At 48.5% G+C, this 23,755-nt stretch overlaps 1 protein-coding gene across 2 annotated transcripts in view; it reads left to right on the forward strand.

Annotated features, from left to right (window-relative positions):
* Nucleotides 1-23,755, forward strand: part of FCSK (fucose kinase) — a 1,128,763-nt gene that overhangs the window by 1,030,769 nt on the left and 74,239 nt on the right. For both annotated transcript variants that reach the window (XM_078671586.1, XM_078671587.1), the window contains exons 21-22: nt 2,934-3,121; nt 11,470-11,569. In XM_078671586.1, coding sequence (XP_078527712.1) covers nt 2,934-3,121; nt 11,470-11,569 — 288 coding nt within the window. The remainder of the gene's footprint in view (nt 1-2,933; nt 3,122-11,469; nt 11,570-23,755) is intronic.

The following is a 23,755-nucleotide window of genomic DNA, read 5'->3' on the forward strand; positions in this document are numbered from 1 at the left end:
TTGCTGGAAACCTTCACGCAGTGCTTTTAATATACATCTAGGGAGTCGCTATTTAAAAGTGTTTAGCCGCATACGCATCTAGACATTAACAGCATCACTGAGCAAGCAGCTACAACCCTTCTCAAAGGGAGACACTGGTCGGTATTGAACTTTTATATGTGGAATTGATGTGATTTAAAAAACAAAAAAGCTGGGGAGTACTCTTAAAGCCATGGCTTTAAGAGTACAGCTCGTCATTAGGCCCAAAAGTATTCTTTCAGCAGCATTATAGTTGTGCCGGCTTTATGAAAACCAATGAGGGATGTTGTAGAGGGCAAACATGTAAAATAGAAAAAATCGTTTTTCTCCTAAATTGGGACAGCTGCTCTCTATTCTTTATTTACAACAAGGGGTGGTGATGGACAGAGTCTCTGAATTAAGCAGAGTACTCTCACCCAGTCAAGAGATCAGGGCTAGATCCAACACCGTTTTTTAGCTCATTGCACCATCCCAGTTTCAGAACCTGGCTGTATGCAAATTAGTCTGTCCCTGGCCCAGTGCATCATGGGAACAGGGCAGACCAGACTACAAAAGCCAATTCTTACACTGGGAAGGAAACAAGCTTCCGGGGACCGGTTTCTGGCATTACAGCCGTCTTCGGCCCGGCTTGCTTGAATCCTGATGGTGCAATGAGCAAGGGACTCACATCTGAGTATACCCTTCCACGCTTAGGGTGGACAAAATTATTTACAACAAGGGGTGGTGATGGACAGAGTCTCTGAATTAAGCAGAGTACTCTCACCCAGTCAAGAGATCAGGGCTAGATCCAACACCGTTTTTTAGCTCATTGCACCATCCCAGTTTCAGAACCTGGCTGTATGCAAATTAGTCTGTCCCTGGCCCAGTGCATCATGGGAACAGGGCAGACCAGACTACAAAAGCCAATTCTTACACTGGGAAGGAAACAAGCTTCCGGGGACCGGTTTCTGGCATTACAGCCGTCTTCGGCCCGGCTTGCTTGAATCCTGATGGTGCAATGAGCAAGGGACTCACATCTGAGTATACCCTTCCACGCTTAGGGTGGACAAAATTATTTACAACAAGGGGTGGTGATGGACAGAGTCTCTGAATTAAGCAGAGTACTCTCACCCAGTCAAGAGATCAGGGCTAGATCCAACACCGTTTTTTAGCTCATTGCACCATCCCAGTTTCAGAACCTGGCTGTATGCAAATTAGTCTGTCCCTGGCCCAGTGCATCATGGGAACAGGGCAGACCAGACTACAAAAGCCAATTCTTACACTGGGAAGGAAACAAGCTTCCGGGGACCGGTTTCTGGCATTACAGCCGTCTTCGGCCCGGCTTGCTTGAATCCTGATGGTGCAATGAGCAAGGGACTCACATCTGAGTATACCCTTCCACGCTTAGGGTGGACAAAATTCTTTGGCTGCTCTGTATGCTTTTGGTTTTGTTAATAAATGTTACAATGATCAAAAACCAAGCACAGCTAGCATTCACTTTAAGCGCACCTTTAAGTTTGCGGCTTTTATTTTAATTTCTTTGACATTGGCAACGCAATGTATTGCCTTTCCGAACCCGCACAGCAGCTCGTTCTTCTCCCAGCCCCAATGACTGATGATAGAACTTGCTGCCCTGTCCGACCCTCATCTCCCACTCCTCCTACATTCTTGACCATTTTCATTGCTGCGATCTCCTGAGACATTCAAGACATGTAACCTTTGAAAACAAGCATTTGCAATGCAATTGGTCTTGCATTACTGAAAGTTTGAGCTATTGGCGTTGCATTATTATTTGCAATGCCAATAGCTCAAATTTTCAGTAATGCGAGAGCAATTGCGTTGCAAATGCTTGTCTAGTTTGTTTTCCATTATGAATGCTGGACTACAAAGACCACAATGCAACAGAAACCAGTTTAGGACTAGTAGGCATGGAAGAACTAATAATCAGTCCCTTCAAAAATGTGGAATAGTGTTCATTTGAACCCAAAGGAAAAATGCTGTGTATTTCTTTGGCCTCCACCGAATAAACAGGGTTGATATGTGCATCCCATCTCAGATCCTTACACCGGAGGCACTACACTGTAATGATCACTGTTGAGAATAATTCTACATCAAAAAGGGTGTGTTTCAGCAGCATTTAATTTCATTTTGTGGTGATTTATTTCAATTGAGGGGTTAAATCATTGTAATTAAAATTGATTAAATATTTTGGCTAGCTACGAGGTTATGTTTATTTTTATTTAATTTAGGAATAGTTTATGGTTCGCATCATGTTTAGATTAGGGTTACTTAATTCAATGACATTTTATTTAAAGACTATAGTTAGCATTAGGGTTGTGTTAGGGTTTGTTACATTTTTAAGGTATTTCAAATAAAAATAATAATAGAGTTACAGTTCGCATTATAGTAAGGTTTGGTGTAATAATTATGGGGCATATTTATCATACTTTCACGCAGCGCAGCAAGCCCCCTTGCTGCACTGCGTGAAAGGAAAAGGGCAGAAATGCACCATATTTAACATCATATGGCACATTCTGTCCTTTCCTTGCACTGGCGCACTTTTGGCTGCCTAGCGCCAACACAGGCATGCTTGCACCATGATGCAAGGGTGTCTGAATTGTAAGTAGGATTGCTTTTGTGCAAGTCGGGACACCTTACAGTACAAAAACAATCATGAGAGGCATTTTGCTCTTTCTATGTGTGTTGCACAGCGAGGCACACTTCGAAGAAGAAAAAATTAGACGAAATACAGATATTTCTCCTTGTTACGCCTCCTCTGGGGAATCATAGCATTTTTTACACATCCCCAGCGAGGAGCCCAAGCAGAAGGGTCGGACAAGGTCCTAGTGCCTGTAGCTGTGGTATCATGATTTTGGTAGATGTGCCAAAAGAGGTGACCCACTCTCATATGTCTGACATGGGATTCTCTGTTGCAGGAGGAGGCTGGCAAGACCAGGTGGGTGGCCTCATGCCTGGCATCAAGATCGGACGCTCCAGAGCCCAGCTGCCGCTGAAGGTGGACGTGGAGGAGATCAGACTTCCAAGTGGCTTCATTCAAACTCTGAATGAACACCTTCTCCTTGTGTACACAGGGAAGACACGTCTGGCTCGCAACCTGCTCCAGGTAAAACCCTGAACATCCTAGCCTCTGTCATTTGACCCAAATAATGGGTACTAACAACAATGTTAACAGTTTGCTTTCTGACTTCCTGCTTCCAAACAAATGTTTCATCTTTCACACTGTTCTGGTTGCTAAATGTATCGGAACACTGATCGCTTTATTGCTTTCTGAGCTGGGAAGACTAAGGGCGTATGGCAGCCAGCCGCTGTACTTTAAATAAATTCCCTATCTGAAGTTTTCCCCTAGTTGCCGTTTTGTTCTCTTTTTTCCCAAAATGACTCCTGTCTCCATAGCTGGTGTCACTTTGATGAAAATAAAAGGGCGGCTGTTTCATTATACATTGGCAGCATGTCCAGTGTCCCCTTTTTAGGTCAAAGCCTACAAAACAGCACAGCTGTCTGGTTTGTTAAAGACATCTTGGGGAACCTCCAGAAAGCTTCCCTGGGAATGCATTCCGATCATTGCTTATGATCAGCTTTGTGTTTTGTAACTCACATTTGCTTGCTTTCTATTTGCTGGCTTTATTTGTTTTAGAATGTCCAGATTGAGTCCATTCTGTGGCCGATACCCTTTTTATGGTATCTTTCTACTGTGCTCGATTTCTGTAAACAGGCCCTTAAATGTTATAATCTTGTCACATTTACTGGGCCTTCAAAGACAAAGGTCAAATGTCAGGTACTCTTTTCTGAGGGAGCTTGTTTACTTTTCTTTCCCTGACTTAATAATGAGAGGCTTTATGTGACAATGATGCTGGCTACTGGGTGTGGACTGGACAGAAGGCTGTTTGATGTTATTTTTTTCTAGCACACAACAAAATTCAAGTGTTTGAAAATTAACTGTGCAAATATATCAGAAATAGGGAAGCACAAATGAAGCACATTTTTTAGTAATTCTGAAGTGTGGTGGAAACAAATATTTTAATACGATCAAAACAAATCAATACACTAGGTCAGTGGTTCCCAAACGTTTGACTCCTGAGGACCCCCACTGAATCACTACTGGAAGCCGGGGACCCCCAAGCAATTTGTCCAATTTAAATTTATTTTTAAAAACACATTTTGAAGCACAGGCAATTTCAAGAGGGAGAGAGCCTGAATTGGGTCTATTAGCATGGACATGTATGCATACAGCAGTATATTATTTAGTGGTACCCAAGGGCTTGTGGAAAGTGAGCAATCAGACAGCAGCATGAGAATCCCACTGCTGATTCTGGCTGCATCTATTTTTACCTGCCTGCCAAGTAACGGTAAACTATACATATGTGCTTTTCAACGTTTTATTGCTTTTATTGTATTACTTCTATTTTCATTGTTGTGTCTGTGACTGCTGTTGTCTGTCTTCCCCTGCTGCCTGTATGTGGCCCGTGCCCCTTTTTCTACCCTCTCTTCCCCTCGCTGTCCCCGTGCTCTCTCTGCCCAGTCTTTCATTCTGTACCCCTTGCTGCTCCGTGTCTCTGCCCGGTTTTCCCTTCTGTTCCCCTCGCTGCCCCCGTGCCTCTCTGCCCATTCTGCCTTCTGTTCTTAGCTGCCCCTATATTTCTGTATTCTGTAGTTTGCCTCTGTGCCATTCATTTTTTGTGCCGATCTGCCCTCTGTGCCACTCGTTTTTCCCTTGTTTTTGTGCCCCTTTTGCCCTCTGTTCCACTCGTTCTTTGTGCCTTTCTGCCCCATGTTCCACTCGTTTTTCCCTTGTTTTTTGTGCCCTTCTGCCCTATGTTCCACTCGTTTTTGTGCCTTTCTGTTCCACTTTATTTTCCTCTCGTTTTTTGTGCCCTTCCGCCCTCTGTTCCACTCGTTTTTTGTGCCTTTCTGACCTCTGTTCCACTCGTTTTACCCTCATTTTTTGTGCCCTTCTGCCCTCTGTTCCACTCGTTTTTTTGTGCCCTTCTGCCCTCTGTTCCACTCGTTTTCCCTCGTTTTTTGTGCCTTTCTGCCTTCTGTGCCACTCATTTTTCCCTCGTTTTTTGTGCCCTTCTGCTCTCTGTTCCACTTGTTTCTTGTGCCTTTCTGCCCTCTGTTCCACTTCATTTCCCCCTCGTTTTTGTGCCCTTCTGCCCTTTGTTCCACTCGTTTTTTGTGCCTTTCTGCCCTCTGTTCCACTCGTTTTCCCCGCCCTTCTGCCCTCTGTTCCACTTGTTTTTTTGTGCCTTTCTACCCTCTGTTCCACTCGTTTTCCCCTCGTTTTTTGTGCCCTTCTGCCCTCTGTTCCACTTGTTTTTTTGTGCCCTTCTGCCTTCTGTGTCACAGCTCTTGTGTGCTGTGAAGACGCATGGGCGTTTAATTTATCACTACGACAGGCACTCGAGTCCCGCGGACCCCCTGGGAATGTCTCATGGACCCCTGGTAGTCCGCGTACCACAGTCTGGGAAACGCTGCACTAGGTGATGACATTTTCACACATTGTCTGTGCGCTGTACTCTTTTAGCAGTAAAACGGTGTGTCTGTGAAACTGTAATTTTCATTTCAATTGAAGATGTTTTGTTTGTAATGACATTATTGTACCACACCATGCATATTCCACTTTACTCCACTCCACACCACTGCTCTGTACTCTGCACCTCTCCGGTACTCCATTTTACATCACTCCACACTACGACACTGCGCTCTACTCTGCACCACTCCACTGTGCGTCACGTCACTCTATGCCTCTCCACTCTGCACCACTCTACTCTATGCCAGTGTACTCTGCCCCACTCTACTCTACTATGCACCACTGTACTCTACACCACTCCACTCTAGGCCACTCTACTCCACTGTGCACCACTCAACTCTGCAAGACTGTACTCTACGCCAATGCACTCTACTCCGCACCAACCCACTCTATGCCAGTGCACTCTATGCCAATCCATTCTGCACAACTGCACTCAACACTACACCACTCTAATCTATGCCATTGCACTTTACTCTGACCCCTGCACTTTAAGCCGCTGCACTCCACGCCAATGCACTCTGCACCCCTTATTAAAAACCAATGCACTTTATGCCAATCTGCACTGCAGTCTTCACCACAACACTTTACACCACTGCACTCTACATCATAGTACTCTATCACTGCACTCTATGCCTCTCTATTCTACTCTACACCACAGCACTCTGACACTTCACTCTGCAACACTACACTCTCCGCCACTGCACTCTACTCTGCACCACTATACTGCACTCTATGCCAGTGTACCGTACGCAACTACACTCTGCCTCCCTACACTGCACCACTCTACTCTGTGCCAATGCACTCTACTCTACACCCCGGCACTCTTTGCCCCCGCACTATACACCACTCTAGTCCACACCCTCTACCCTACACCACTCCACGAAATTCCGCTCTATGACACTCTACCCTGTAACACTGCACTCTACACCAATGCACTTTACTCTTTATCACTCTACGCCAGTGCATTATACGCTACTACTCTGTCACTGCACTCTACCCTGCATCACGTCACTCTACCCTAGCCAATTCACTCTACTCTAAAACAATCTACTCTATGCCACTCTTCACCACTCTGCTCTGCACTATTTTACTCAACACCACTGCGCTCTACGCCACCAGTCTGCTCCACTTTAATCAAAACCAATGCATTCTGTGCCACTGTACTCTGCACCACTGCATTCTACACCACTATACACTACAACACTGCATACTACACCACTCTACATCACTCTGCTCTATAACACTGCACTCTCCGCCAGTGCACTTCCTGACTCTACCCTGCACCACTCCACTCTAAGCCACTTCACTCTACTCTGAAACAATCTACTCTATGCCACTGCACTCTACTCCACTCTGCACCACTCCAATCTGCACCATTCCAATCTGCGCCATTCTACGCTACGCCATTCTACTCTAACTGCAATCTACAGCAATGCACTCTGTGCCACTGTACTCTACGACAATCTACTCTGTACTTTACACCACTTCATTCTAGGCCACTCTACAACAAACAACTCCACGATACTCCACTCTAGGACGTTCTACTCCATTAAACTCTACCTGCCTCTATGCCACTCCACAACACTGTACTCCACAACACTGTACTCCACGACACTACTCCACTCTGCGATTCTCTACACAATTCCCTCTATGCCACTCTACTCCACTCTATTCTACAACATACTACTCCACTCGTGCTCTCTATGCGACTCTAAGCCACTCATCTGTAAGGCACTCTTCTCTACTCTATGCAATTCCACTCTACTACACTACTTCACTCTGACAATCTACTCCGCTCTACAATGCTTTACAACACTCTACCCCACAGTACGTAACACCCTCTATGCCACTCCACATTGCTCTACTACACTCTGACACTGTACAACACTCTACTGCACTCTACAACCTTCCACTCTGCAAGACTGTACTCAGTCCGCAACACTACGCCACCCCACCCCAAACAACTCAACTCTTCTGTATGCCAGTGTACGTCACTCCACTACACTGTACTCTACACCACTAACCTTTACACCACTAACTTTTAGCCATGCCGAACAGCAGCCACGCTTGTGTACCAACATAGCTAAAACATATTGGTAAAGCCAATAGCTCTTCCATCGTCGAGACCTATTATCTTTGCCAATACTTGTTCGTTTTCCAAAGACAAATTCCTAAAGCTGTGGTACATCCTTGTAAAATAAAAGACAAACGTCCTTGATACACTGGGTAGTTTTCTTTTACCCTTTGGTGCCCTTTTCATGCTCTTGTTATTCGGTACTAATGTGTTGCATATGGCATTGCCAGACAGCTGTCCAACGTAGCACTGGAAGGATCTTCCAATGACAAGCTTGTAGGCAGTTGCCCTTCATTTTTGGGAAAATCAGCATCTTCTTCACTCTAAACGAGGCAATGGATGGAAAGGGTGGGCCAGTTGCCAATCTCTGGCGGCTGTCCCATTACCACCACCCTGAAACACTGTCCCTAAATAGTTTACGGTCATCATTATAAAGCAGCTTAAACATTTAGGAGAATAATACTTTATTACAGATATCAAGGCAGTCTGTCAGGTTTACCAAGCAGTGATCTACACATACCTAAAAAGCCAAAGTAGTGTCCCGTGCAAATCCAGGCAGTGGGATCAATGTCCGATTTGTGGAATACCCACTTAAGATACATTTGCTTGCAATGAATCCAAATTAAATAGTGGTATTCCTGAAACTATGGCATGGCTGTAGCCTCTTTGGCTGATGTTGTTATTTACAACAAGGGGTGGTGAGGGACAGAGTCTCTGAATTAAGCAGAATACTCTCACCCAGTCAAGAGATCAGGGCTAGATCCAACACCGTTTTTTAGCTCATTGCACCATCATATCTTTGGCTGATGTTGGACATCATCCTACCTGTAGACTAGGTACAATAGATGTCGGTATTGTCGTGAAAAGCAATATTCAAAAGGGAGTGCTTAGGAAGGCCAGTGTTTTTACTGAAAGTTCAATTAATCACATATTAATCCAGATTATTCAAACATATTTATTCTTCTTATAGATCCAATAAAAGGCAGGAGCCATGTTATGATATTCCAAAAAAGAATAGTGGTATCATCCAAGGTTCATTAAAAATTCCTTATTAATTATTCTTGGAGAAGTCTACACCAGAGAAGGCTGAATATCTGTATCCCCAGTGGGACCTGACAAGTTAATCAGAAAGACACGATAACCCATCCACGCAAGCCTTCTCATACAGGTATGGTTTACATGTATCCAGGAAGAATCAATAAAGAATTTTTAATGAACCTTGGGTGATACCACTATTCAACCCCCTCTTCTTCTGTGTGGCTTACACTTGCCCACAAGGAAACACTAAGAAATCTCTAAACCCTGATGAAGTCCCTTGTCGGGACGAAACACGTTGGCTGGGCTGCAGTTTGATATTGTGAAGAATAAAGAAAATATTTTTGGGAATATATTGGCTGCGTGATATTGGGTCTATAATAAGAATTCACGTTTGCAAATCTTGGATTAATTTGTGACTAAGAAAACTTTCAGTAAAAACATTGGACTTTCTAAGCACTCCCTTTTGTATATTGTTTTTCACTTTGGTTTATGGTTTTGGAGCAGTAGAACCATTAGAAGGTTGAGTGCTATTGCATACATATTAATAATACTAAACACCTGTGTAGTCTTTAGGAGCCAATACTGCTCTTTTTAAGGAATGTGATGTCAGTACAATAATACCTGTGACTAACAGATTCGCAGAGTAGTAGAAAGTTGCATAGTCACCCCATCCAGAAATAGATTCTAATGGGTAATATTAATTTTATTATTTTCCCTTTATAGTGGCACTAAGTGGGTACAATCCTTTAAACTAAGAGCCATATTTATGACCCTTGTGGCTCAAGGCAGCGCAGGAAGTCACCTTGCTGCGATGTGTCACAGGAAAGGGGCAGAAATACACCATAGTTATCCAATAGTGTGCATTCCTGTCCTTTCCCCTTGCGCTGGCGCCATTTTGGCAGCCTAGAGCCAACGATGTCTGTATTATATGCAGGATTGTTTTTATGCAAGAAGAAGTATCTTTCTGCATAAAAACAATCCTGAGAGGATTTTTTCTCTTTCTATGTGTGCTGCGCAGCTTTGGTTATTGGGTGGTAGTGGCGAACGTGGGCAGGAAGGGAGAAACAGAGACAAGGGGGTAGAATAGAAAGGGATGGGAGGGCAGGGGAAGTAGAAAACGGGATGAGAGGGCAGGTGGAAGGGAAGAAGAACAATGATCTTACACAGATATTCAATATCACAGAAAGCACAAACGTGCATCTTTCTGTTATTATTATACATTTGAAATAAAAAATTGCTCTGAACTCAACCCAACATCATATTTCTTTGCCTTTAAAGTGCTCCAAAATGCCATGTAGGCAGCTCCAATATTATACAAAGTCATTGTAGTCTAGAACGGGGGGCAAACTGAGGTGACAGAGGACTAAAGTTCCCTTTATGCACTGGGCTCATAAATAAAGGTCCAGGAGAGGAACTTTGTGCCCCTGATTACAATCGTCTATTCCACAGCCTACAGCGTATGTCCCGATTATATATTGTTACACACAAGCTGTATTTTATCAGAATAACGTTTGTCTAGCCAGCTCTACAAGACATTGAACAGTGGGGCAACTGTGTTTAAAAAGATAAACTGTCTGCAGGAACTTTTGTATGACTTCTACAGTGCTTAGGTTAGTACTAGCCAGTCTGCTTCCACCTCTGTAATCTAACCCTGCATGCATTAGTCATTAAGCAGCTTTTATTGGAGGTGGGCTCCTCTTGTGGGCTCGCTCGTGTTACGGCCAAAAGTGAGTGACCAAAAACATGAGCGCTTGTGCTACAGCCAGAAACCATTAAAAAAAAGTGTGCCGAAAGTAATATAAATGTCCAGAAGTGAAATGAGGCATGTAACAGTGCCAGTGTCCATGGGAGGGATTAACAAACCAAAAGGAGGGACAAATGGCAATGATTCACCACTGAAAAGCAAGGAATTTCGAAAGGAACAAATGAAAAACGATGGACATGTTGAAGGCCCACAGAGTAGATACAGCTTGTCTCGAAGAGACGGCACATGCGCTGCCTAGGTGAGACCTAAAAACGAGAAGAAATAACTATATTTCTCTTCATTACTCCGTACCTGGGGAGGCAAATCTTTTTGGGGCATTTCCAGGTTTTCCAGGTTTGGTAAATGTGGGAATGCTTCAAAAACCATGGGAGCTGCTTAGGAAAACCCACACAATGCACATGGAATGACTCCCTTGCGCAGCGTAATGCAACACAGCAATTTGCGCTGCGTTGCATACTCCATATTTTTTAAGCCATTCAAAGCCACGCAAAGTGACTTTCCGTAGCTTAAAAATTTGACTTTAGGTTTGCTTCACTCTTGCACCACCTTACATGCAAGAGCGACGAAAACTGTGTCATAAATATGCCCTATGTGTAATAGTGCCAATGATTTGCATTTTCTAACGCAGACTGTGTGTGATAAAGTTACCTGGAGGCAGCTCTTGTAGAGTGAAGTGCTGTTTCACTTGCTGGGGGTGTTAATTTACAACTTGGTGTGCAGTAATATATTAATAACAAGATATAACAAGATATAAACACATTCATCCAGAACAGGAATATCCAAGGTGCATACTGGTAGGCCCCATACATACCAGATTTTTAGAAAATTCACATGCAATACATTTTTCGTAGAATGTAAATGAAACTCGCAGACAGCTGTTATCTTAAAAATCTGACATGGAGCTGGCCTCTTGGATGCAAGCTGATTCTCAACTTCTGATCTAGAATACACTGCTTGATATGTGGGCCTCCTGTTGATGGGAAAAGCATCAGGTATCCTGGAATTTGGCATGTGCAGATATAATGGACCTGTTTTCACTTGCAGGACGTGCTGCGGAACTGGTATTCAAGGCTGCCCACTATCGTGCAGAACGCTGATGCACTGGTGAGCAATGCAGAGGAGTGTGCCCAAGCCTTCAGCCAAGGTAATAAACCACCAACATGTTGTAATGCAAAACAGAGTGCTCAGGAAGTTGCAAGTGCACTGTAGCTGCTGCATAAGGATACGTGGCCTGCATCACACTGAAGGGCAAGGGCGGTGGTGGTAGTGGTGGTGGGTGCGGTTGGGGAAACATTAAGCTGCTTACATTTGGAATTTGTAGATCTCTTAACAATCACACAGGTATAAACCTGTCTAGTAGTCAGGTACATCAACTGAATATAGACTTGAAGTGATGGATTGAAATGCTTGAATTACTTTTGAACAACTGATAATTCTTCTGGGTACCTTTCCATTCCATATGCATATCAGTACTCTACCTGTCCCACCTCAAAAGGTGCAGCCCAGCCTTACCTGCTAGGCTATGTCGCCTCTGAACAGAAACACAAGCAACCCCATAGGCATTTTGGTCTTATTGGGCATCAATGCTGTAGTGCAGCTGGGGTCTCTGTCTGAGAATCCTGTTTCACTTAGGACAACTCACACAGCTAAAGAATGATGCATGTGAATGTTTGAATGAATCTTAACCTTTGAGAACTCTTCATAGTCACTCTCTTACTTCCTCACACCATTCATAATCAAATGAGAGATTCCCTCATATAGTAATGAATGGTATAAAGACAATAAGATCAAGAATAATACTGCAGTTTCCTGTGGCCTGCTCCTTCCAGATAGAAGGGCAACAAATGTTTTATCTGGCTTTGCTTTCTCTTACTGTTTCTAGTCCTCACCTGTCCCTTGTGATAGCCGTGCGCACGTTAGCACCTGAGACAGTCTTGAGGTGAGTTTACTGCCCGTACATCTCTTGCGTGTTGACAGTACCTTGACCAGGTATGGTGCCTGGAGCATGGATTTCTAATGCTTGAGATTATGAATGAAGCAGATGAGTTAATTTTGAGCTACTGCACTCCTTCCCTTTAGGCTTTAAACTTGTAATCCAACTCGCTTAGTAAAATGCGTGCGAACAGACGCCGTGAAAACGCCCCTAATCACAGCTCAATTCGAAAAGATGCTCACAAAGGGCACATTTCTCCTGCGCCCATCGGTCGCACTGCTAATAAGGAAATCCTTCCTAAATGAGATGCTTCTTCCACATTTTCAACATTTTTATCAGTTCATCAATTGTCATCCCGAAACTTCTATCATCCGTCTTTCCTAATTTTTCACCACCACAGAGACAGCATGTTTGTGCTTTGATTATTTATTCAACATTTTCAAGTGCCAAACGTTGCCAATCCAGGCTTTTACGGGGGCATGTGAAGTCAAACATGTTTTGAGAAGTGGTCTTGTTACAATAACGTTCTCCCAATGCATTTCGAATTTTTACAATTCTTCGTCAGGGGTTCACTACAATGAAATGAAAAAATAATAATTCAACTGACTGCTCAACCAATCCTAATGTGTAAAAAGCCCCACTCATTACTATACCTCCACCCACACCCTCCTTAAACTTGAAACCATCCGATGTTAGCGCTAAAAGTAAAAGTTAAACCCCCACTGTGCTCACATTCTTTCTAGCTCACAAGATAAACATCCCCAGTTTTACCCACATATATAGTGAATCATTACTCCCTTTCCCCTAACGATTTACCTAAAGCTCCAAACCGCCCCCCTTGTCTCCCATTTACCTTCACAGCACCACGAACGGCAGCATGACCTCATTTCATGTCCTCTTAACAAAACTCTTATTCCTTTTCTCTACCGTTCCGGCCGTTTTTAAAGAAGGAAGGAACTATCCCACCTGTAGCCAATCAAGCCATGATTCACTCCACCCTCGTGCAATAAACTACAGAACCCAAAATGCACTTCCCTGTTGTCACAAAGCCCCTGGGGCTAGGGCAGGTTATTCTTATTCCTATCTTTATAATTTCGCACATGTTGGAGGACGCAAGGGGGTGGATTCGTTTTGGTTTTGTGACAACAGGGAAGTGCATTTTGGGTTCTGTAGTTTATTGCACGAGGGTGGAGTGAATCATGGCTTGATTGGCTACAGGTGGGATAGTTCCTTCCTTCTTTAAAAACGGCCGGAACGGTAGAGAAAAGGAATAAGAGTTTTGTTAAGAGGACATGAAATGAGGTCAGGCTGCCGTTCGTGGTGCTGTGAAGGTAAATGGGAGACAAGGGGGGCGGTTTGGAGATTTAGGTAAATCGTTAGGCGAAAGGGAGTAATGATTCACTGTATATGTGGGTAAAACTGGGGATGTTTATCTTGTGAGCTAGAATAGTGCCAATATCAGCCCATACCCCGGACCGCTCCTCCTCCAACTTCCCAAATAACAGACACCACGCTATGATTTGTTGGAGAAAGTTGTTGCAGCTTTATTAGCATATACATTATGCCAACATGTTGGGTTTTCTTACGGGCGATCCAAGAGCCGGCCGCCTCTCGCGACCCGCCCACCTGATGAGCCATAACCCCCCGTGGTGTTAACCGCGGGGGCGTTGTCAGTTTTAGGGGAAGGTCTAACCCCTCCCCTCGGCGGACCTCTATTCCGCCCCTTACTCTCACCCCTCCCCCTACGGGGGGTGGAGCGTTGTTGGCAAGCCCCGGTTGCTCAGGTCTACAACCGCCCGAAGGACTAACGGGGCGCCGTCACTCCTCCAGGATCCATCCCAGCGTGGATCTCCCTGGGAATAATTTGCTCTCGCACCCTTCCGGTGCTCCTGTACAGGGTACCCCTCTGTACCTTCCTGCATTGGATCGCCCAGTAACTCCGCCTGCAACACAAAAGACAGTAATATTAATAGCAAAACCCCCCCACTTACTGCCCGAGAGCAGGGTAAGCGTATGGGAGGGAAAAACAGCGCACAGGCAGTCACCAGCTCGGGGTCCGGGCGGGGGAGGGCAAGGGTCATCGCGTCGCAGCCGCCAGGAAAAAAAAGGGGGCGCTTGACCCTCCCCCCCTAGGTTATATATCCCCCTCGGACCCCTCCCCAAACCGGAAGTGATATCACTGGGGGACCATCCGGTCCCCTCAACACTAGACCGCGCCTAAGGTCTGTGCCATCCTATGGCACTAAGGGGGGCCGCCCTCGTAGGTGGCCACCTTTGGTGGCCCGGGGCAGCCAGTCATAGTACCAATATCGGCCCATACCCCGGACCGCTCCTCCTCCAACTTCCCAAATAACAGACACCACACTATGATTTGTTGGAGAAAGTTGTTGCAGCTTTATTAGCATATACATTATGCCAACATGTTGGGTTATCTTAGGGGCGATCCAGCCGGCCGCCTCTCGCGATCCGCCCACCTGATGAGCCATAACCCCCCTTGGTGTTAACCGCGGGGGCGTTGTCAGTTTTGGGGGAAGGTCTAACCCCTCCCTTCGGCGGACCTCTATTCCGCCCCTTACTCTCGCCCCTCCCCCTACGGGGGGCGGAGCGTTGTTGGCAACCCCCGGTTGCTCAGGTCTACAACCGCCCGAAGGACTAACGGGGCGCCGTCACTCCTCCAGGATCCATCCCAGCGTGGATCTCCCTGGGGATAATTTGCTCTCGCACACTTCCGGTGCTCCTGTAGAGGGTACCCCTCTGTACCTTCCTGCATTGGATCGCCCTGTAACTCCGCCATGGCTCTGGGTGTGGCCGCCGCCGCCCCAGAGTCCCCCCACATACTAGCTACCTCTTAGTTACAATCCGCTGCTACCAGCGCTTCCGCTATATTAAGCAGAAAGCTCGCCATCCCTACTTCGCATAAATAAACAGTCTTCATCAAAGCACCCAGTGCATTTAGTATGTAGCAAACCATGTCTTATGAAACACTATCCACCATATCCTTGTCGCCCATAGATCTAGTGACCTACAGCCTGCGCATTCCCAGGCCTCCCTGGCTCAAGCAAGGACATGTCCTCTCATCCTCTGGACAGCAGTGCTGGCCAGCAACCAAACTCCCTTATCAGTTCTGCCGCTCCTTCGGGCTAAGAACTGTAACAGTAAGTCCCTGAACTTCTCAACTAACTGCAAACTGTGCTCGGAGGATGTCTTTATAGTGCTCCACCACCCCAGTCATTTCCTACTCTGGACAGCTGGCTGACCAGCAACCAACAAGCCCCTATCAGGTCAGCCGCTCTACTGGCAGTGGCATAGTGTCCCCTGTCTGGCATCTGACCTCACAACCCTTACTTAGAACTACCGGGGATATACCCACCTATAAAGGGCCAGCCAGGCGGCTCACTCCCACAAAGCCGACCCTACTGTTTGCTGACAATCCCCCCGTAATGTTTTGCCCAACTGGAGCGACAGGTAACATTCAATCCATTTGATCAGGGGAAATGGAGAAAACCTATGAGTAAAGTCCCTGAACCTCCCAACTATGCCTGCAAACTGCGTTCTGGTGTCTGAAAAGGAACCCTATCCCCTCCATTTCTGCACTTTGAAGGCAAACTTGCCCACTCCTGGAAATAACTTACTCAGACCCCTAGCTCCAAAAGGCGGATATTATGTTTAGCCCATAACTGCGTATATTCCTAACGTTAACCAGTGTTCTGCATAAAATTTAGCATTCTTGACTGCTGAGTGTGCATAGCACCTACGCGGTTAAGCAATTCTTCCACTCCGTATCCGGCCGCCAGCTGCTGACCTTGCCCGCTCAATCCCTGGGCAACTAAACGGAGCCACACAGTTACCCGTGTGCCCAGCCGCTGCTGCTAATGATGGTTCCCTACCAAACCAGTGAAAATATGCTGTACTAAGCCATTACTCATGGTGCAGCGCCTCATTTGCCCATACATAACTTGACAAGCTCAGGAGCAAGCCTGATCTGGTTAACCCAGGTCCCTGCTGCGCCCGCCTTACTCTAAAGGGCTCTCTAATACGTCCCATTAACCATAAAAAATTACCCATCCCAGAGTAAGATGCATTGTGTCAGAAGAAGCAAACCCGGCCCCCATAAGGCGAAAATGTTGCCCTGGGCTAAAGGCCGATGTCCCCATCCTCTGGACTTTGTGCGGGCCCTGGTCGCGCTTACCCAAAGACCCATGGCCCCCCTAATGATTACCAAACCAGTCTTCTGCCCACTACCCTTGTGGATCCCTAAGCGCTGAGGCCAGTAGCTGCATAAGGTAATTGGGCACAACAGGGGCTGAAGTATATGGATGTCCTAGTAATAGCGCAACCGCTGTACTTAACACAGCTTCTACTATCCCCTAACAGAAGTCAGAACCTTGGGTCACCATGCCCCCAAGAGCACTTAAGCAGGAAAAGCATTCAAGTATCGAGCCCGGGGCACGCCTTGGACATCTGGCTTTCATTCCCACCTGACCTTCTCAAGGTGCTGCCTGTGTATTTGACCATATTGTCCTGAAAATCGAAAATTGTTACACTCCAATCCTGGACATTCTGACCCCGGCCCCACACTGGCTCCAGTGCGTTCTTCCCATGCGCCAGCTCCAAGTTCTGGCATGACAGCCCTCTAGGCGTGGTCTGACCATTCTGGCGCGAAACTCGTGCATTTCTGGAAGAAGAACAAAGCCATGAAAACAGCCCCCAACCAGCGACGACAAGTAAGTCATTGCACATTCGATCGCCAGGATCAGCGCCCCTTAGTTGCGCACCCGTTGCTGGACTAACGAACACATTTCCTTGTTGCACATAGGATGCAAGATATGCCCAAATCAACCAGTTGTTTAAATGAAAATACATTTCCAATTATATGTCCCATGAAATGCATGATTAGCCCTTGTTCTGCCACTGGACCCAGAGAGAGCACCCAATTATTGCACCGTAAAACAACACATTGTCCAGACTCAACAGTAAGAGAGAACATCCCACTACTGCACAGGGCTACCTAATATGTCCCGGCTCCCAGTGAACTATCAATGTATTACTTTCATGAGTGTAACCAGCGCGCGTCCCACACCAGGGATAGTAATGACAACTGGGAGAACCTGGGAATCACAGACCCTAGCACACTGCCCCCAGTGTGCTATGATCATTATACCTGTTGATAATTCATGTGGCCCCCCCATGTGGGTAGGGCAGTTCCCCAGCGCGGTTCCTGCATTAGAGACAGAAAACATTCATCAAAATCTCACACCCCCCCGATCCACCAATCTGCATTCTCAGCAATGAGACATGGCCCTCAATGCCCCACACGCTACGCAGGCCAGTTGGAAGTTACGAGCAGTAATTCGTCCGCATTACCTGCACACTTCCAAAATTAAAGTTGTCCTCTATTATTTGAAGGGAGACCTTTCAGTAAAGAAATAATTCTCTCCTTGACTCTGGAGGTGTCTTCCCAAATATTCTGATGCCTTGAGAGTCTGCCCATTATAGCAGTATAGGCCTCCAACCTAGTATGGTCCTCTCTTGTCGCATGCACCCGCCACCAATCTCTGGTAACACACATCTTGCTACCTGTTATAGTCTGTTTTGTTCCGGCGCTTGCACGAGTTGCACCAATGCCTACATAACGTTTGTTCTTACGTTTTACTGTCTGCCAAGATTGTACTAAAGTACCTCACTTGTACTATTTACGCCATAGTAATTAGCACACATGACCCATTCTCCTCCTGTAGGTCCCAGATTAAACCTCTTCTACTGTCCACTCATGTTACATTGCTTCGCGTAACTTCGTGTTTGCTTTTATACTGAGATCACCTATCGTAGTGTCAGTTCTGTCCCCCTGTTACGCGTTCTCACCCCCTCGGGCAAAGTCCGTGCTAACCAACGCCAGGAGCATTGAGCTGCAGAGACCTGCAAACCAGGTTCCTAGCACGGATGTATGACATTACAACGCATGCTTTTACATCGCACGCCTTTACAACACGGTATTTACAACGAATACCTTTACAACGCATAATGCTTTTGGGCGCTGGATAGGGAATAGTTTAATTTACTATTCCAACTCCAGTCCCCGTGGATAGTAGGTAAGGTGTTGGATAGTACATTAAACCTATTCCCTATCCTAGAGCGCCCCCCAGCGCAATGCGTTGTAATGGTTTGCGTTGTAAAAGTTGCATCGTAAAGGCACTGCGTGGTAAAAGTTGCGTTGTAAAGGTTGTTCACCTCCTAGCACCTCTGTATAATAAACTAAACAGCCTAATCGGCGGCGAGCCTCTAGACTTAAATCATAGATCCGTCATTTAACGCTTTACTGATAGGTTAAATCTATGTTCGCTCCCCAAGAGTTCAGCTTCAAGATGTTAAGAGTTCATGCACTAATATCCATATGCAAAGCAAAATACATCCTTGTGGTCTCACACTGTTCCGGTTAAACTTTTGATTCCTTGATAGCAATATTACCATCGCCTCAGCACATCATGCCAGAAATGATGGATGAAGGCACATTTCCGACCACCCCAATAATACACTCTTAAACTGATCAATGATGATACTAACCATCAGTTATTAACAGATCTAATTCAAAGTTATGCTATATACGTTGCATGGCTGTGAGGGGGGCGTGGCTAGCGGCCGATGCGAGTGGACGCAGCCTAGCGAGGCTCCCGTCCTATGCCCCAGTAATCCGGCAATTAATCCTTAATTCGGCGCGGAATCCCCGTGCAAGTCGGGTGGATTCTGCGCTACTGATCGGAACCTGCCCAGGACTTGTGTCGGGCCTCAGAACCGCACGCTTTCGGCGCTGTGAGCCCTCCGCACCCGGGGACGGCCGGAACAAACATGACGGAGTGAGGCCGAGTCGAGCCTGCGTTCTGCCTGCAGGGGCGCCTGGAGCTCGGCGACCGGACCCCGACATCGTCGGAGGGAGGGGGTTTATCCCCTGAGGCGACCGGGTGGCTGCGACCTGTGGTGAGGCGGCAGCGGAGCTGAGTGGCGGGGTGTGGACCAGGACCCGGGGGGAGCCTACAAATCGAGGTCCCGGCTTCTGGGCCTACTCCCCTCCGACGTTGGACCATCCATCGGAGTGCGCAGGGGACAGGCGGGCGGCCCCTGGGAGTGTGACCGGGCCCGGAAATCAGGCGGAACACGGCAGCGACCTGCAGGAGGTACGAGGAGCACGCCAGTGGCGGAAGGTTGAGAGGCCCCTGTGAGTGCAGACCCGCCTCTCCCCGGGAGCGGAACTGAGGGGGCGCCCTGACCTGACGGCTCAGCCCGCCTGAACTGTAGCCTCGCCCCACTGCCCGGCTCCTGGAGACCTCTACAAGAGTGACCAGTACCCTGCAAACCTCCAGAGGCCCACGCAACTCGGCGCTGGCCGGCGTGGGGGCGCACCCCTCGGCGAGCTGCGAAGAGGACTAAGAATCCTACAACTGTGCGCAGTCCGGACCCGGGCGGAGGGCTCCGAGCCCGTTCTACCAGAAAAGGGCACCATCGGCCCGGCGTGCCTTGGCTGATCAGTGACTGGCGGCTGAGACTGGCTGCCCCAGCGTTACTTCGGCGACCCGGCCCTCCCCTAGTGTACCAGCACCGATAGACGAGCGAGGACTTGGGCACGGTAGCCCCACACACTAGCCGGTCCCTTGGAGTCCCACCGCGAGAGGCGGAACGTGGTGAACCAGCGCTGGGGTGCGGGACAGGACCCGGTCCTGCCCGGCGGGAATAAGCGGACCGCTGTGGGGCCACACTGCGGCGGAGGCCGACCGGGGACTCCCACCCCATCCCCGAGATAGCGGAGGAGGGGCGTCTGAGTGCAGCGACGAGACCCCTGGCGCACGACTGCTGCTGCGGAAGGGCAACTCCTGTCCGCTCGCCCCTCGAATCACCGTCTTGCGAGTACCGGATTGGCCTGGAAACAGCGACTGGACATCCTACGGAATTTCCTATCATCCGTGGCTGGCCCTGCCTAGTCCAGCGGTCGCCGGGTGGAAGCATGGGGAAACCGAAAGGACCGAAAGGTGAGGCGGGATCGGCTGCGGAGGCCCCGGACGCCATGCAACACCCCCAATCAGACTTACAATCGATGCAAGACAAGATCCTGGAAGCCATAGCGGCCACGAGGACCGCTCTGCAGGACGACATTGCTCAAGTGTCGACGGGCCTGGGGCTCTTGCGGGCTGATCACGGAAAGCTGGCCGACAGAGTCACAGAAACAGAGGTAGCTCTGAAAGATGTTGTGCCGGGTCAGAAAGCTCTAGAAAGTAAACTGACGGACGCCCTGGAGCGCATCCAGACACTAGAGCGGAGGGCGGAGGATGCGGAAAACCGAAGCCGCCGGAACAACGTACGTCTGGTGGGCCTGACGGAGAAAAGTGAAGGAACGGACATGCTGGGCTATGTGGACAACTGGCTGCGGACAGTCGTGGCGCCGGAGGGTCTGTCCCCGTTTTTCACGTTGGAACGAGCACACCGTGTGCCTGCTCGACCCCCGAAGCCGGGACTCCCCCCACGACCGGTGGTGATCAAAGTACTCCACTACAGGGACAGAGACTGGCTCCTACAACGGGCAAGAGAAGCGGGACCCTTCCAAGTCGAAAATAGCAGAGTAACCCTGTTCCCGGACTATACCTTCGAAACACAGAGACAAAGGGCCTCTTTCCTATCCATTAAAAAAGAACTGCGAACTGAGGGCCTGCAGTACTCATTGTTGTTCCCAGCGAGGCTTCGAATCTCGGTGGATGGGAAAGCGCTATTCTTCACGTCGTCAGCGGACGCCTGGGAATGGTGGGACTCTTATAAGGCAGGCTCAGATGGGGCACGCCTCAGAGCTGCGGAGGACTTCCAACAGAGGTCAGTGCGACGATCCAAACGGCTTCGGAAACGTGGCCAACACCATAAGCGGCCGACGGAATCACAGACAGCAGTGGAGCGGAGGGCGGCTTTGCAGGCGGTACAGGAAGTCTCTGGAGAGCTACCACCTCGGCGGCGGGAGGAATCGCCGTCGGAAGACAAACGGACAGGATCGGAAACTGAAGTGTCAGAGGTGGACAGCGCGATGGGCCCGACTGTGACGCCGCAAACGGCGGAAGAAGTGTTTGGCAGTTGAGGCTGAGGCGTGGGGGGGGCCGGTGGTGGCAGCCTGGATCGATTTGCTGTCTCGAACACTGGAGCAGGCGGCAATGAGACTGATTAATCGTGAGTTTGGAGGACTATTGTGGGGTGGAAAGGGACGAGAGTGGCGTATTTTGCTGAAGCTACTAGTTAACGCACCCAGAGGCCCCTAAGGCCGCCACGGTACAGACTGTGGATTAGACAGTTTTGAGAGCACTTTAGCTCTATTGTTTGGACGGGGGCGACTCTTTGTAGTTGGGTCCTGTTCTAGGGGGGGTGGGATGTCTAGAGATGTTGGGGTGGCTCAAGACAGGGTGGGGAGGGGGGGGAGAGGGGCGGAGCAGAGGGGAGATGGAGAGTGGGGGGGAAATGTGATAATGCAGTTGGGGATGGGAGACGGGGGGGTGTTACTGGTGTCTGGCCACTAAAGGACAGAGTCCTTCGCAAGCAGAATCGAGATGATGGATAGTGTGGGTTCCTTAAAATGTGTGTCCTGGAACGTGCGGGGTCTAAACTCAATGACTAAAAGGCACAAAGTTCATTCTTATCTGGTCCGCAGGGGGGTCTACATTGCCTTCCTACAAGAGACCCATCTGACCAAAAAGGAAGGGGCCGCTTTACAGAGGAGATGGAGGGGACACTTGTTCTACACTACATATTCCGCGTTTGCCAGGGGTGCGCTGCTTTGGATTCGGGCGGGGGTCCCACTCAAGGTCACTAGGCACACTGCGGATCCGGAGGGCCGTTTTGTGGCGGTCGAGGGATTACTAAGGGGTCGTCACATAGCGCTTTGCAGCGTCTACGCACCAAACACTGACCAAGCGCCCTACTTCACCAAACTGTCCAAGCACTTAGCGACCTACTTCGCGGGCCCGGTGTTACTGGGGGGGGATTTCAACTCTATCGAGGACACCACAATGGACAGGTCTCACCCACCGCTACATGCATCCCCGGTGCACAGGCTAGCGAGGCATAGACAGCAATGGCAGGGACAATGGGACCTAACGGATGTATGGCGGACACAACACCCTACTGATAGGGATTACTCCTTTTACTCCTCCATACATGACCTACATGTTCGGATAGACGCGTTCTTCTGCTCTCAACACGTATTGCCCTTGGCCACCCGCACGGAGTACCTTACACGCACGATCTCCGACCACAATCCCCTACTACTCACCCTGGCCTGGATGAACAGTAGCACGCCAATCCCGACGTGGCGGCTCAGACCGGACACACTGGATGATCCGCCGTTCAGGGCGGACCTAGACCTTAGGATCGCCCAATACTTTGTGGAAAACGAGGAAACAGCCTCCTCCAGGGCCACCGAATGGGACGCGTTCAAAGTGGTGGTAAGGGGTCACTGTATTGGGAAGTATGCAGGCGCGCGACGAACGCTAGTAGAGGACCTTGATAAGGCGGAACGAACGCTGCGAGACGCGGAGAAATTGCGGCCCGGCCATCCCGAACTGCAGGATGAGGTTAGTGCAGCGCGCGAGGCGGTAGCAGTCGAAATGGAAAACCTGCGCAGCTTCGACTACAAGTCATATTTAACCAAGACTCTTGCGGAGGGGGACAAAACGGGAACCCTCCTGGCCTGGCTAGCCAACCCCCATAAAGGTTCTTCCCCGATACTGTCCCTGACTGATAGGAGCGGGGTAGTACACGATACCCAACCAGGCATAGTGCAATGCTTCATGGACTACTACAGCACGCTGTACAGGAAGGGCATAGAGGCTCCACCCGAAGCGACGGAAGCCCTACTGGCAGAGATCCATCTCCCCAGTCTCGACCCGGAACTCGCCCTGGAGATCGGTGGTCCAATCGCCCTTGCAGAAATAAGAGGCGCCATTAAAAAAATGGCGCGCAACAAAACACCGGGGATAGATGGCCTACCCATTGAGTTTTATGGGAAGTTTGCGGAGATCCTAGCCCCAAGACTCAGGACGGTGTATAATGAAGCCAAAGAGAGGGGAGAGTTGCCCCAGTCGATGCGCGAGGCAATCATGATCCCGTTGCTAAAGCCGCGTAGGGATAGCGCGGATCCAGCTTCATACCGCCCGTTATCCATGTTGACAACGGATTACAAAATATTGAGTACGATCCTGGCAGGGAGACTGATAGCACATATGAGGGGTCTAATCCACGAGGATCAATCGGGATTCATCCCCACCAGGAACACGTCCCATAATATCCGACGACTGCTCAGATTACTAGCAGACCCACCGCGTGACGCAAGACGCCCGGTGGTGTTATCTGTTGACATCGAAAAAGCGTTCGATAGTC

Source organism: Lissotriton helveticus, chromosome 12 (genome assembly GCF_964261635.1).
Source record: "Lissotriton helveticus chromosome 12, aLisHel1.1, whole genome shotgun sequence".
NCBI classification, from domain to species: Eukaryota; Metazoa; Chordata; class Amphibia; order Caudata; family Salamandridae; genus Lissotriton; species Lissotriton helveticus.